The following is a 15,827-nucleotide window of genomic DNA, read 5'->3' as shown; positions in this document are numbered from 1 at the left end:
GGGGATAACAGTATTAAGTTTGCAGTCTAGCTCAAAATATGAAAACCCTGGATTTCCAGGAATTAAATACTATGACAGGAGAGCAAACAAAGCAGTGTGTGATCTATTTATTTAAAAGTAATTACCACATGTTTACACTAACTTTATATACAGAGGTATATCTAAATAGCTTCCAGATTACTCAATGTCTATTTTTCAACGTGTGGTATTGATCTGATACTGAAAGGAAAACTTCCTCTACAAAAAAAAAAAACTTGACCTCAAAGTTAAATCTCTGCTCTTCCCTCTTAGAAGCCAAACATAATGCAGCTTTAATTTTAAATTAGACTATTTTAAAAATCTAAAACAAGAAAAAGAATTGAGTTTAAACACTAAAAATGAAAATGCAACTTCCCTTTCTAGAGGCAAAAAGATTTATGCTTTTTTAAAAAATGTACTTTTACCAAAAGAAATATGTTAAGCCATATTTTAAGCCATTTTTATACTTTTAATAAAATGTTATATGACTCAATTGCCAGGCAGTTGGAAGCCTTTCTAATGAATACAATACTAACATAGATGCTTTCCCTATAAACTTTAGATGTGATTATTAGTCTTTTGCCATGAAAAAGGGATATGATTTCCTTAAATTTAGGGGAAAAATGCAAAATGGGGACAAATTTGGAAAAAAACAAAACATAATGAAGAGCATCCCCTCTTTTGCATGCTTTCTGCCAGCTCCAAACTTGTAAAGCTCCAATATAGCTGCACTTTCTTAAAGCATGCAAATAAAACAAACATCTATCCAAAACAGTAAGCATCAATGGTTGTTTCATATTTTTTCCAAAAACACAATGCCATGATCACAGTTCAATCACATTACAGGTTTACGAAGAGCAATATTAACACCACCAGTTGGGACTACAGTACTTTTCCTCCAAATGTAATTATCATTATGAAGCAGAGCAAAGTGCAACAGACAACACTACAAACTATTTCTTAAATCAGCATGCACAACTACTGTGTACAGGGCTTGAAATTCACTAGTTCTGCCAACCACCAACAACCTAAGAAATGTGTCAGACAACACAAATTTAGAGCGAGATCATTCAAAGTATACAAGAGTCAGAAAAATTTGTGAAAAGAAGTAAAGCCAGAATTTCCAGTAGGAATTTTTCTTCAGTGATGGGAATGTGCTGCTAGTTGGAAACTAACCAATTTGTCATCTATTCCTCCATCCATGATGGTCTTCCATCAGTCTGCTTCAGGAAAAAAGAATAAACTAAACAAAATTGGTGTTTAGCACCTGGGTCATTTTTGAGTTTCCCTTATTAGTATTAGCTATTTGTTTCAGAGAACTGGATTTTTACCTACATATTTTTAGGACTGCAGTGATTCATGGTCATATAGTTAATGATTTAGAGGAAAACCAAAAATATTAAGATTTTGGTAAAGTAAGAACAGCTAGGAAATTTACAGTCAAAGCTGATAAGCTTTCAGTATATACCATGACTCAAGACTACCCCCAGATTTTCTGTTAACAATTAAATCAGTCAGGAATCTCTACGGCACCAAATGCACTGGTTGGTCTGAGGGTAGTAGAACATCTATCAGAATGAACTCTATATTTCCCGGATGTTTTTGGTTAAATCCAAGGATAGTTCTCACACCAAGTTTAGGGATAGCTTACACATGTTCCTTTTTTTACTCGCCAATTTTAATAATACCAAAAAAAAAAAAAAAGAGGGAAAAATCTGGAATATAAAATGATCTGTGTTACTGATTACTTTAGAATAAGTTTTGCTTTAGTTTTCAACTGCTAAAAGATAATTACATTAAAATTAAGATTCTCCACCACATAAATTTTATAAAGTGAAAGAAATGAAAATTCGTAAATCAGTTTAATGATCTGTGAATAAAGGCTAATTATCAGTCACAGGGTGTGATAATTCTGGTAGCCAATGGATGCTATGTCTATGGCTATTCCCAACTTGCTGAAAGCTTTCATAAATTTAAGTCTTAAGATATAGGCATACAAATTGAATTAGTTTAAATCATATGTATATGTATGTTTAGTTAAAGCCTGTGTTAACAATAAGAATCTAAATTCAGTATTTTAACAATGCAATTTCTGCATGACAGATCAAACTGTATCGGAAATTTGTATTAAATTTTCAGTTTTGGTAAATGCTGAAAATCAGGCACAAGGAATTAACAGAAACATTAACATTAAGCCCCACCCATGCCCCTGATTTTTTCCCACCACTATTTAAAATGGCAAATGATAATGCTTTCCGTCTTAGTAAGCATATCCTATATTAAGTGGCCCCTGACATTTTCATATAAGTTTTGGTACTGCTTATGTGGTGCAATTTTAACATATTGTACTTAGGTGGGCGTAAGTTAACTTAAAATCATTATTTCAGTGCCAGAAATCAATTTTAAAGCAGTATCTATTTAGGACAGGTTGGGAAGAAAAATCCCATTGTATGTCATTTATCATATTCTCTACCAATCAGAACTGGAGTCCCATGCCAGTTAGTACCACGTTCAATGGTGCCTTTTAAGGATAAACTGAGTGATCAGTCTAGTACTTCACTGTCTCAGAGTAGCCAGAGTTCATATACCACCACAAAAGAGCTTGAGGAGTGAATCTGTTTTGTAATGCTCTTATTCAGTACAAAGAATACAAACTCTTGTGCAAATACACAAAACAGGATTCTTACACTGTGAACACTACCTTGCTGGTCACAGAGCTGGGCTATTTATGACCTTCTGAATGCAACCAATTTTAGGATAAAATACCATAGCCCAATTCCTACTGGAAAATGCAATATGGACAGCTCTTAAAAGGTTTCAAAGCTTTAAGTAAATTATTGCATTGCTAGAGAGAGGACAAGAAAGTATAGTGCAAGATATAGTTCTGTAATGATAAAAGATGTGATGAGATAACTTGTTTATTTTTAATCATATGCTTCTTATACAGTGTGCTCTCATTTTCTACCCTACTCTCCAGGTGGTAAAAATAATATATCAAGTCAATGCAGCATATATCTTACAAGTGCGCTCACTACAGTTTTCTCCCAAAACAATTAATGATGAATTGTGAACTTTTGACAATGTTTACACTACAGTGAGATCAATATTAATAATGTTCTGTCAGCATTTCCATTATAAACTTTATTTTTTACGGATTTATGTCTTAGTCATAAACTTTTTTTAGGTTGAAACTTGTTACTGAAAGGATCAGATCAGAAACACCCTTCTCTAAATTTTGTCAATTTCTAGTTTGAGACGAGCTGCCCCCAAAAGCAAAAAGCTAAGGATGGCTAAGGATATCTGGGGGAAGGTACTTGCAGCTCAAATGACCATGGGTACATTTATTCATCAAACTGCAAAAAGAAACTGAGTCAAGTATGCCTTAAAGTGCACTGCAAAAATTAGTTTTAAGACATAGCATGAAGCATTCTTTCAAGGTTCACTGAATACTTACCTCTAACTCAAGTGAAAGCTGATCAGAGTTAAAGACTTGGTGTTTAAGATGTTACATTGACAGGTTATGTGAGGTTAACTGTCAGATACTGTGGGGTGAAGCAGTTTCAGTTTCACATGAACAAAGGCTTGTCCAAACAAGGAGACTTGGTAAATTTTTCAGAAGAAAAAACTTAAAATAATAAAAGAGATACTGCTACTAGGGTGAGGTTTGGCATGCAAAGTTTCAACACTGAGCAAGTTTTATGGCCAAGCTATATGTCCTTAAAAATAGGGCTTTATAAATGGAAGCACTGGCACAACCTTCACTATAGTATTGCAAACAGCAACGCTATTTTATATAACCTAGACAAGAATGTCTTTTTAAAATCAAAAAGCTGGTCTATTTTAATATGTTGGGCTCAAAAATTTTTAACAAAAATAATGAGAACCACTATTTTGCTTAAAATCTCAAAGGTGAAAAGTCCTGGAACAGACTTGGGACTGTATAAGAGTTTGGTTTATAAAGTTTGGCCATTTCGTGTTCCTCCTGCCACAGGTGGACTTCAGCTGCGAGGCACTCACTGCAGGAGGAGGACACTTCTGGCAAAGACTGACAAAGAAGGGTGTTTGTCAAGCAGGTGTGGGGTCACCTAAGAGTGTGACATTTCTTAGTCAATCTCCATGTTTCCAAAAAAACTTCCCCATGTAAAGCGTACCACTCCAACTTTTAAAAGTAACATATCTCTGTTAAAGTGCTTTTGTTCTCTTTTTTGTTTTGTTTTTAATTTGTTTTTGTTTTTAGGCAAAGCAACATAAGTATTTTTATTGATGTTGTTGTTTGTTTATGTTTTAATAGTCTGGAAAGATAAAGGCCACCACAAATCTTTCCATCTCTGAAAATTCCACCAGGCTAGCTTTAGCCCTAAAGTATGAAAAACAGTAAAATGGAGTGGGAAGGAAAAACAACCCATCAAAAAAGTGACAGGCTTTATCACGTGCCAGGTGTTGTCTCTTGATTTGATTTAAAAAAAGAATATTAAAAAAAACAAACACCAAAAACCAAAAACAAAAACAATCCACCAAAAACAACTCTCATATCCCAAGAAGAAATTCATTTTAGTGGCCTTGGTCTCAGCATGGTCCTGCCAATTTCAAGCCCCGACCATACATGTATTCTCTAAATGGAATCAGTGGCTACAAAGCGGCCAGCGTATCGTTAGTCACAATACAACAGTAAGGTTGTGAACATACCTGAGCAATGTTCAAGGTCTAGAGCATTGGAGGATGGGCAGGACAAGACAGGACAGAACAAAAATAAAGGAAGAAAAAAAGAAAAGACAAAACAGTGACTATGAGGCCAGCCTCAAGGAACCCAGAGTCAGCACAAACCCTCCCACATGTTAAACCACCAAAAACAAACACACACCAAAAAGAAAAAAAAAAAATCAGCAATTGAGGCCATGCTGAAAATACCAAGGGTTATAAAAATAGACACCCAAACAACAAAAAAAGTCAAAAATTATGGTTAAGTCATGTGTAGGTTTCTCTGGCAAAAGGTATACTTGAAACTGGCCTTATAGAAAAAAAAGCAATGCAAAATAAACCAATTTTTAAAATATCTCCTTCTTAATTTAAATATTCTTAAAGCAATATATAAATGATAAGAACAATACATTGTTTAATAAACCATATATTAAAAAAAAATCACCAAATAGTTCTTAACTGTTTTGCTCAGTTAGCTATAGCAAAGAAAAGAGAAAAGAATAGTGCAGATTCTATGCAGAATTTACTAGGTTTCTAGCACAGTACAGTACCTGCTTATTTAAACCTAGCATATTGCAGACCATATCCCTGGAATAAGGCTGCTCCAAAACATATCTCAACAAAGCAGTCTGTGGTTCAAACAGATCCTTTAAAGAAAATAAAGAAAATTATTGCTTCAAGATCAAAGTTAATGTTAATTCAAATAATTTGAAATTGGGATCAAAAAATCCTCTAAAGGCACTTGTTACCTTCACAGAGTAGGCAGTATCTAGTGGAAAAAAATCATAGGATTTTAGTGCTTACAATTAATCTGTTCCCACCCCTCATTTGATAAATGATGTAATTGAGGTGAAGGGACTTGCCCAAGGTCATAGAGGAAAAGTTAGAAATGGCTTCAGCTACAGTCACGTGGAAGTCTTAAGCATCACTGTAGGGAAAGGATTTTTTCCCCCAGAAATCTAATCAAAGAGGAATGGAGGCAGTTTCTATTCATTCTCCTACAAGTGTAAACATAGACATCATTTCCAAATTTGGAGAGGACTTGATAGCACACGGGTTAAGAGTTCAAGTCCTGACTATACTATTTCCTAAATGTGAGGCCTTTTAGTCAAGCTACTACCCCACTCACTGTCTCAGTTTCATCATCTGGATAATGGAAATATTAAGATGATAGTTAAGAATAAAAGTTGTTGCAAAGTAAGCTCTTAAAACAGTGCCTGGCACATAGTAAGTTCACAATAAGTTCCTCTGTTTTCATTATTACTGCTATCATGATTGCAAATTCCATTTAGTTTTCCACTTTTTCATCTTCTAAGGTTTTGCTGACTAATATGCCAAGAACCCAGCATTGTCACTTTAGTTGCACTGTTTTACAATCCTCACTTTTGGAAGTTTCCTAACCACTGTCTATGTCATTTTTGACATGAAAACATGTACATGAAAACTATCTTGCCCTCCCCATACCCTGCTCTGTCACTACTCCAAACCCCAAGATAATAAAATAAATGTCATATTTCATTATAGCTTTATGTCTATATCACACATTTCATTTTATGGATATTTGTGGATTTTTTTCCTTTGAGAAATTTCTACTCTACTTTTGTCCTCCCCTTCTGAAAAAAATCTAACAAACAGGAGGCTCACTCTTCAAATTTTAGGGACGCTGCAAATTCATTTGTGGTCCCTGCTTTGTAAAGGAAAAGTGAAAACAAGGAATCAATTAAAAACTTCAATTTTCTAACACCAAGTGCTTTGCCAGAAGTGGACCATTGGAACATAGACACCTGCAATATCATAAACCACAGGCTGTACTTGGATATTGAAATCATATGATAAACCATAAACTATCTTTCATTAAATATTTCCTTCTTCAGTCTATGAAGAGACAGTTTAGCATTACACATCAAATACTCCAGGATGAAGACTCTTAGACGGAACTTAGAAAGTTCCATCGTATTTAGTAACATACCTTATCATATGGCAAGAGGCCTTTCAAAGGAAAACGGAGAGTTGCAGGGTCCAATTTCCATGAATTACAAATGGCGCCTGAGTTATTTACAACTGGCAGAAGGCTGCAACGGCCTGTATGCATTACAAAAAAATGTTTCTAAATAAATGTGAACATAGCAATGCCTGGCCCTTCATTCACTCTACAACTATTTAATGAACATCTATGCTGAACCAGGCACTGGTTAAAAATATGTTTTAATTAGATATAAGTTTGGCAATTTTCTTTGATTATTTTTAGCCCAGATGGTTAAAGACCAATTTGTACAGGCCTTCTAAACTCACAAATGTTGCATTTGTCCAGGGACAGAGGTCGGCAAGCTACAATCCATGGACAAAATCCGCCTGTTTTTGTAAAGCTGTACTGGAACACTGTTGCTTTTGCACTGTAATGGCAGAGTTGAGTAGTTGCAGCAGACTGTATCGCCCACAAAGCCTAAAATATTTGTTATATCACCATTTATAGAAAAAGTTTACAGACGCTTAATCTAGGGTCAACCTGAGTAACTTTAAACATGATGCTCCTAGAAGCCTTAGATGTAGTATATGACCATCAATCAGTTCATGTATCCAAATGCCTGATAAATACTGTCACTGCGATGTCCCACAGGCACCTCAAGTTCAACATAACTTAAACTAAATTCGTCATCATCCTTCTCAATCCTTCCATAATTCATTAAATGATGTCAATATCTACTCAGTTACAAAAACTAAAAGCCTAAGAATTATCTGTCTAGTGTCTGTTTAGTTTTTGTATTTCCAGTGTCCAGAATAGCACCTGACTCACAGAAAGTGCTAAAAACTTCATCACTGACTAAATAACGTCTATATTCCAGGCTGTTCTGAGGCCACCATGATTTCTAGAAATTATTCAGGAATATACATGAGCACTGCAAAAACTGCAAATCACGTGCTTATTTTTAAAAGAAAATTCTGAGAATCTAACAAACATGAAAAAATGGAAAACAAAATAAATGAAATACAGAGCAAAGGTGTAAATTGGAATGGGCTGAGAGAGTCAGATAATCGAGGGGCAGATCTACTGCGACTTCCAGTTGCCTAGAGATTCCATGGTGCTTTACTAGCTCTATTAAAAGTTCCCTCTAATCACCAGGAAACACATCTTCTAGAATGGTTCTATCTGAAGCTTAGACCAGTCCAGACAGTTGCTTTTCCTTCCCTGTACTTAACACACAAAGTACCTGAAGCAAGTAAAAGGACATTATTAAGCTCCTAAAGTTATACTAAAATAACAAGTCACCAAGACATGTATAAGATACCATCCATCAACTTTGTTCAATAGTCAGATCACTAAAGACCAGGTACTATTTAGTATATTTTGAATTATAATCCTACCGCAAATGGAGTTGATCCTTGCTGTGGGCCTGAAGGTGTCCACAAAGTCTGATACCAGGTTTCCAAGTAACTGACACAAAACAAAACAAAAAAGTATAAAAATAAAATCAAGATTGCTCTGAATACAAGAATCATTTACATAAAATGAGATAATATGTAAAGATTTAGTACAATTCCTGGCACATAAAATTACTCAAAGGTTAGTTCTCTTTTGCTTCCTTCCAAACAATTACTGACCAGTTCATTTCTTCCTGAATTAAGCCAGGTCATACCACCATGTTCTTAGCTATTTGATGAAGCTATGTATATTTCATCACATAATATATAAACTGTCTCAGCAGGATGGCAGAGAAATGAAAGAAATACGTATTACGTATTATCTAACGATAAAGTGTTAAAAGAATAAGCACACAAAAAAATCACATTATTATCTAAGAATAAAGTGATCATTAAAAGAATAAGCACACAAAAAATCAGATTAATATAACGATTTTTAATAAAACTTTCTATTAAAAATTTTAGAAAATATCAAATTTACCCAGTGTGGAAGTTTTCCCTCAGGATATAATTTCCTGATCTCTGTGACTGCAAAATATGCTGGTAATAAACAAGCATTTCTTTCCAAGATATATGCTATAACCTAAGAAAAATAAGAGGGTGATGTTATTATTCTGACTAGTCCCACAGATAAGCCCCTTAAATGCAACAACAACAAGAACTATGGTATTAAAAAGTAGAGATATTACTTCATGGATTCACTGGGCTTAAATTGTAGCATAAAAAATTTGTTTATATGTGAATATCTAAAAATGAAGATTAATAAATACTAAAATGACTGCTGATAGTAAGAAACATTGAAAATGCATCAATTATTGGTAGACTCTAATAGGAAGGCAACAGACTAACAATTCTTGCAACATTAGTTACAAAGCACAAAGGTCTTTTAAGTTGTCCAGGCTGATGTTTTAAAATGGCTGAAAATACTTTAATATCAATATTGTTGCTTTCATAGTTAAAAACCATGAATTAATTAAAATATAAAATTTCCCTCTGAAATACAATGGAAGTGAAATAGAACCTTTAAAACACGATTTTTGTAGAAGTAAAGAAATGGAACGTTTTACAAGCTACCATAAGTTTTAAAAGCACAGAACTATGTAAAACTAGACTTTTTTTAGGATATGATCAATGAATTGCAGACATGTTTACCTCTCTTGCTGCTAGAAGCTGCTGCACTACAGCTGAGCTCACTGTATTGGGAATTGTTAAGGTTTTCTCCAAAATCACTTTTAAGAGATCTCGAACACCCTGATAGAACAAAAAAGTCATAGGTTAAAATATAAAAACGTCCCCGGTGCTACTTAAAACATCTAAAGTTTTCAAGGTTATACACTTGGAAAAAAAAATGTTACCCTCAAGGTCACACTTTTGATTTTTTCTGAACCAGAGCTAACATTCCACCTCCTAACATTAACCCAAGACAAGTGTCATGTTCCAAAGCAGAATTCTAAAGGATGGCTTGCAATATGAATGAACGAAGAAAGTCACTTCTAAATAAAAATTAAACTTCCCACACTCTGCTAAGCTTTTTTGACCATCACAACATTAGAAGAGTTTCTATTACTATGAGGGGCCAAAAAGTTTAATTTGAGCTTAACGGACAGAAATATATTTGAATATAACTTGAAAATACTCTGAAAACATGGACAATAATACAAACTTTCTGGCAGATGACCTTTTCTACTCCTTCCCATTGCATATTCTAACTTTAGTCCCCCTTCTCATCATCGATCACATACTTTAATCCCTCAAACTTATCGAATAAGGCCATTCTGTTAACTGGTCATCCATATCTATCACCAGTTGCATTATTTCAGAGCAGAATCTGATACATAGAGAAGAAATTTCATTCCATAGTATAAACAATGTGATCAATCTTGTAAAAAAGGCAGACAAAACATATATATGAAAGAAATCAGAAACAATTATAAAGCACCATACAAATAAGTACAGAGGTAAAAACCACATATTAATGCTAAGAAAAGAGAAGTACAAGTACAGAGAAAATAATCAGAAAAAGCTTCTTAGAATTAATTCTGTATTAAATCACGATTCAAGCCAATACTTATCAGTTAAGTCATTTTAGATTAGCAAAAATACAGACATAAAGCACAGGGTCAGGTATTGGCAAGTCTTTCAAAAAGGACAATAACAAAAGTGGCTTGAATGAAGGAGAAGCTTCTGCAGCTATGGAGCTCCTGAGATGTATTATGAGACACAATTAGAGACTGTATGCTGTTGTTTTTGGTCAAGAGCAGAGTGCTGAAGACACCAGTTAAGGAAGGAAATGTGTCCAAGGGAGGTCAAGGTGAAGCAGGACTTGCTCCCTTCATCAGCTGATGCCTGCATCTCTTCTCAGTTCCATACACACCTGCTCTGTGCTTTCATTGGAAAGGGGCCCCAACATCCTAAGATCTGTGGCATGAAGGGACCCAGAGTCTGCTTGGTGACTTCCCTACTTGTCACAGAAATTTACCAGCCACCCGCATTTTTAAGAATGTTGGGAGGGGAGCAGAGAAGCTGTGAGAAACACTGAGCAATTTTAAATCCCTTCAGTAGATACAACAAAAAAGGAGATTTTGTAAATGGTTCCACTTCATTTCTCCCATGTGAAATTATGACATGTACACTGAAAAAGTAATCACACCTAACAACGATTACTTTTTATATTGAATAATTAGGAAAAAAATACCTTGTAATCCACTCCTCCAATTATTTTCCGAACCAGTTTAAATGTTAAGGCCCAAAGCTGTGTTCTTTCCCATTCAAGTGTGTCAGAGTTTATCAGGGATTCACAAACCATCCTAGAAAAAAGGAATACCCATTCCAATTACAAGACAGAATTTTTGCAAGTTCTCTAATAGCCAAGGTCTGCATACTTTGGATATTATATTTGCCACAGTAAGGTTTTTTTTTTTTTTTTGGCTGCGTTGGGTCTTCATTGCTGTGCGTGGGTTTTCTCTAGTTGTGATGAGCAGGCTTCTCATTGCGGTGGCTTCTCTTCTTGCAGAGCACGGGCTCTAAGGCACATGGGCTCAGTAGTTGTGGCGCAGGGGCTTAGATCTCTGTGGCATGTGGGATCTTCCCAGACCAGGGATTGAACCCATGTCCCCTGTATTGGCAGGCGGATTCTTAACCACTGTGCCACCAGGGAAGTCCCAGTAAGTATTTTTCATAAAGGTACATACTACTCAAGCACACTTTCAAAAAATTACATATAGTATTATACATTTTTTACTTATATGAAAGATTAAACACAAAGTAGAACTAAATAATATTAATTACATTATATTTTTACTAGAAAGATACGTACCAAAAGCTATTGGTTAAATATTTACCATTTACCAGTTTGTGGCAAACTGTATTTTTCCAAGATGGCTGCAAGAAGACTTTCGATCCCACATGCTCTTCTAAAATGTGACATTGATACTCCTCCCATGAAAAGTATCAGTGTCATTCTCTACCCCCAACCTGGGCAGGCCTAATACTGGCAAATGGGATGCTGTATGACTTTCAAGGCAAGGTGATAAAGCTTCTGCCTAGCCCTCTTATGAATGCTTGCTCTTGGACTCCACTACGCTGTGAGAAAGTCCAGGTTACATGGAAAAGGCACATGTAGGTTCTGGCCAACAATGCCAGCTGATGTCTCAGATGACAGCCAGGTATCATCCACCAGATATGAATGGAGAAACCTTTGTCATGACTCCAGTCGTAGCCACTATCTGATTACAATCACGAGACCTGAGAAAAAACTACATACTACTTGCCCAGTCAAGCACTATAATCGTGAATGTTAATAATAAAAGGATAATTATTGTTTTAAGCCACAAAGTATTGAAGTAATTCATCACACAGCAAAAGTAAACTGGAACCGACCGAGCAATTCCATTCCTGGGTATATAGCCAAAAAAAACAAAAACACTAAACTGAAAAGATACATGCACCCCAATGTTCACAGCAGGATTATTTACAATTGCCAAGATATGGAAGCAACCTAAGTGTCCCTCAACAGATGAATGGATAAAAAAGACAAGCCATACATACATACATACATACACACACACACACACACACACACACACACACACACTGGAATACTACTCATCAATAAAAAAAGAATGAAACTGTGTCATCTGCAACAACATGGATGGACTTAAAGGGTATTGTGCTAAGTGAAATAAGTCAGACAGAGAAAGACAAATACTGTATGATATCACTTATATGTAGAATCTAAAAAATACAATAAACAAACTAGTGAATATAACAAAAACAACAAAAGTTAACTGGAACAAGCTCATGAACGTGAGTGATTTTAGTCTCTCGACTGAAAGGCAAAGTCTGCCTGGTTTTGAGCACCGTAAGTATACAATTCTAAGAATACTGCATCCTAGGAATTAAAAATGAGATATTACAAAGGATTACTTGTTGAGCCCAACTTCCTTCTTCATTCCCTCAACCAATTTCTAAACATTAATAAAAAAGAAAATTCTGGACTTCCCTGGTGGCGCAGTGGTTAAGAATCCTCCTGCCAATACAGGGGACACGGGTTCGAGCCCTGGTCCGGGAAGATCCCACATGCTGCGGAGCAACTAAGTCCGTGCGCCACAACTACTGAGCCTGCGCTCCAGAGCCCATGAGCCACAACTATGGAGCCTGCGAGCCACAACTACTGAGCCCACGTGCCACAACTACTGAAGCCTGGGCGCCCTAGAGCCCGTGCTCCGCAGCAAGAGAAGCCACCGCAATGAGAAGCCCGCGCACAGCAAGGAAGAGTAGCCCCCACTCACCGCCAACTAGAGGAAGCCCACGCACAGTAACAAAGACCCAATGCAGCCAAAATTAAAATAAATAAAATAAAATAAATACATTTATAAAAGAAAGAAAGAAAGAAAGAAAATTCTTTAGATTGCTCATATTCACCATTAAACCTACCTGGGTGGAAGGAGACCAGTCTCGACCGCCATTGCTAAGCAGTCATAAAGAAAAGAAATTCTTTTAGGACTATGCTGGCCATGAATGAATTTAACAATCCACTGGATGCATTGCTCGTGAGATTCCTGGAAAATCAGAAAATGATTGTGCTTTAGGTCTAAACTTACATTTTGTAACTAACAAATAGCTAACAGTACCTGGGAGTATATCAAGACTATGAATGATATACTCCATTATAAATTCACGGATGAAAACAAATTCTAAAAAAAAAAACTGAAAAAACTCAGATTTAGTACTTGAGTTATAGTAAGCTTAAAATCATACAATTATATAAACTTCCACCCTTTTTACTACATGGCACCTCCAAAAAGAGTACGATTTTATTAACATATTCTTGATCAATAGAAAACTCTAGCAAAGATTGTGTACGGCATTGTAAGCAGTGCCCTTACTGGCAGATATAAATATTCCTGTCACTGGGGGAAAAATCCACTATGAATTAGTACATCAGCCTCATGAGAATTTCATGAGTCTAATCCCTAAGAGCCCAATGAGTTATGAATCTAATGACATATCCAATTTCTAGACTTGCAAAACTTTAAATCTGATACCAAAATGTAGTACCCAAATCACAGATTATCTTCTAGGATATCCTCAAGATGTCCTGCTCCTCTGTGCTACCACTGTCCCTGATACACACTTCTACTGTTGAACATATAATGCTGATTTAGAAATACTTATTTTCTTCCCAGCTCCTCCATTAGAATATAAAATTTTCGAAGACAAGGGCTGTGTCTTAACTCATAAAATGTTTAACGAATTATTAAAATATTAAAGTATGTCATAAAGATGTTCAACATCACTCAGAGAAATGCAAAAATAAAACCACACTGAAATAAAATTTCTCCTGTTTTTAGATTGGCAAAGATCAAAAAGTAGATTAACATTCTATTACGAGGCTCTAGGGAACAGATACTCTTATACATTGCTATTGGGAGTATAAATTGGTAAAACCCTTATGGAAAGCTATTAGGCAATTTCTATAAAAACTACACATAGACATACCCTCTGACCCAGCAATACTATAAATTTATTCTGTGTCCCATGCATAAAACTGTTCATTATAGTATTATTTAAAGTGAAAAAAGGTAAGAAGCAACCTGTCAGTTGGTAGGAGACTGGTTAAATAAAGGAAGGTGCAGCCATATAATAGGACATTATGTTGCTATAAGAAAGTAAGAAAGGAAGGCAGAAGTAACTCTTAATGGATTGATGTAGAATTACTTTGAGAATTTAATATTAAGAGGAAAAAAGCAAGGTGTTAATGAACAGTGTACACGGCATATGAACATTCTATAAAAATGATTCCATGCATAAAACACTTCTAGGGGCTTCCCTGGTGGTGCAGTGGTTAAGAATCCACCTGCCAATGCAGAAGACACGGGTTCAAGCCCTGGTCGGGGAAGATCCCACATGCTGCAGAGCAATTAAGCCCCTGCACCACAACTACTAAGCCTGTGCTCTAGAGCCCGCATACCACAAATACTGAAGCCTGTGCACCTAGAGCTCGTGCTCTGCAACAAGAGGAGCAACTGCAATGAGAAGCCCGTGCACCGCAACGGAAAGTAGCCCCTGCTCACTGCAACTAGAAAAACCCTGCACGCAGCAATGAAGACCCAATGCAGCCAAAAATAAATAAATAAAATAAATGTATTAAAAAAAAAACGCTTCTAGAAGGAAACATGAACTGGGAATGCTGTTTGCAGACAGAAAAAGAAACAAGCAATTAAGCTAAGAAAGATGGAAGGCAGATTCATCATTGGGTCCAACCCTTTGCATTTTGTACCGTATGAATATATTATCTATTAAAAGATAATTAGGGTGCTTCCCTGGTGGCGCAGTGGCTAAGAATCCGCCTGCCAAAGCAGGGGACACGGGTTCGAGCCCTGGTCCAGGAAGATCCCACATGCCGTGGAGCAACTAAGCCCGTGAGCCACAGTTACCAAGCCTGCGCTCTAGAGCCCGTGAGCCAGAACTACTGAGCACGTGTGCCACAACTCCTGAAGGCTGCGTGCCTAGAGCCCATGCTCTGCAACAAGAGAAGCCACCACAATGAGAAGCCCGCACACCGCGACTAAGAGTAGCCCCTGCTCGCCGCAACTACAGAAAGTCCGCGGGCAGCAATGAAGACCCAACGCAGCCAAAAAATAAATAAATAAAAAGAAAAAAATAATTAAAAGTAAAAGAAATTTTAAAAAACGAATGCATTGAAACTCTGTGATTCATGTCTGAGTAGCAAGTCGTAACCACCAGCAGCTCAAGTGCAAACAGTTCTCATTTTCCTACCAAAATGCACCATGAGAAGATAAGGTACTACTGGACTATGAGCTCTTTAAGGATCACACACTTTGTCTTTTTCAAGGCTGCATTTTCTGGTGAATGTTCTCTGTTACTAAGTTTTACTGCTCCTTTCCTCAATTTTATTATATCTTTGTACCCTTATTGTGGCATCTTTGTATCAATGCTGGGCCAGTTTCCAGTTCCTAAGAATGGAAAATTTTATCCATTACACTCCCTAACACAGCTGTTTAGAAGTACACCAAATAAATCAGCATAGGATCAAAATGGTTTTATATAATCTAACTTGGGAGAGATTTATAAAAACAACTCACTGTGCTGTCGTCAACCTGATTTTTCAATACAGATTCTCTACTGGAAGAATACAAATTGAAACAAATGGAAATCAGAATTGACAA

General features: G+C 36.2%; 1 protein-coding gene across 7 annotated transcripts in view; it reads right to left on the bottom strand.

Moving 5' to 3' along the window:
- MED23 (mediator complex subunit 23) overlaps nucleotides 1-15,827 on the bottom strand; it is a 42,052-nt gene that overhangs the window by 25,244 nt on the left and 981 nt on the right. For 3 of the 7 annotated variants that reach the window (XR_009543947.1, XM_060168438.1, XM_060168433.1), the window contains exons 4-11: nucleotides 13,072-13,196; nucleotides 10,832-10,943; nucleotides 9,289-9,387; nucleotides 8,618-8,719; nucleotides 8,080-8,149; nucleotides 6,686-6,798; nucleotides 5,268-5,363; nucleotides 4,705-4,722 (exon numbers count right to left, since the gene is read on the bottom strand). Coding sequence is in view for 6 of the 7 variants with exons in the window: in XM_060168438.1 (XP_060024421.1) it covers nucleotides 4,705-4,722; nucleotides 5,268-5,363; nucleotides 6,686-6,798; nucleotides 8,080-8,149; nucleotides 8,618-8,719; nucleotides 9,289-9,387; nucleotides 10,832-10,943; nucleotides 13,072-13,196 (735 nt within the window). In the remaining variant the exon portion in view is untranslated. Of the gene's footprint in view, nucleotides 1-4,704; nucleotides 4,723-5,267; nucleotides 5,364-6,685; nucleotides 6,799-8,079; nucleotides 8,150-8,617; nucleotides 8,720-9,288; nucleotides 9,388-10,831; nucleotides 10,944-13,071; nucleotides 13,197-15,827 lie in introns of those variants that run through there. The other 4 variants (XM_060168434.1, XM_060168435.1, XM_060168436.1 and 1 more) reach the window with 4 other exon arrangements.

The sequence above is a fragment of the Lagenorhynchus albirostris genome, chromosome 12, assembly GCF_949774975.1.
Source record: "Lagenorhynchus albirostris chromosome 12, mLagAlb1.1, whole genome shotgun sequence".
NCBI lineage: Eukaryota > Metazoa > Chordata > Mammalia > Artiodactyla > Delphinidae > Lagenorhynchus > Lagenorhynchus albirostris.
This window is presented reverse-complemented; position numbering and strand designations above follow the sequence as displayed.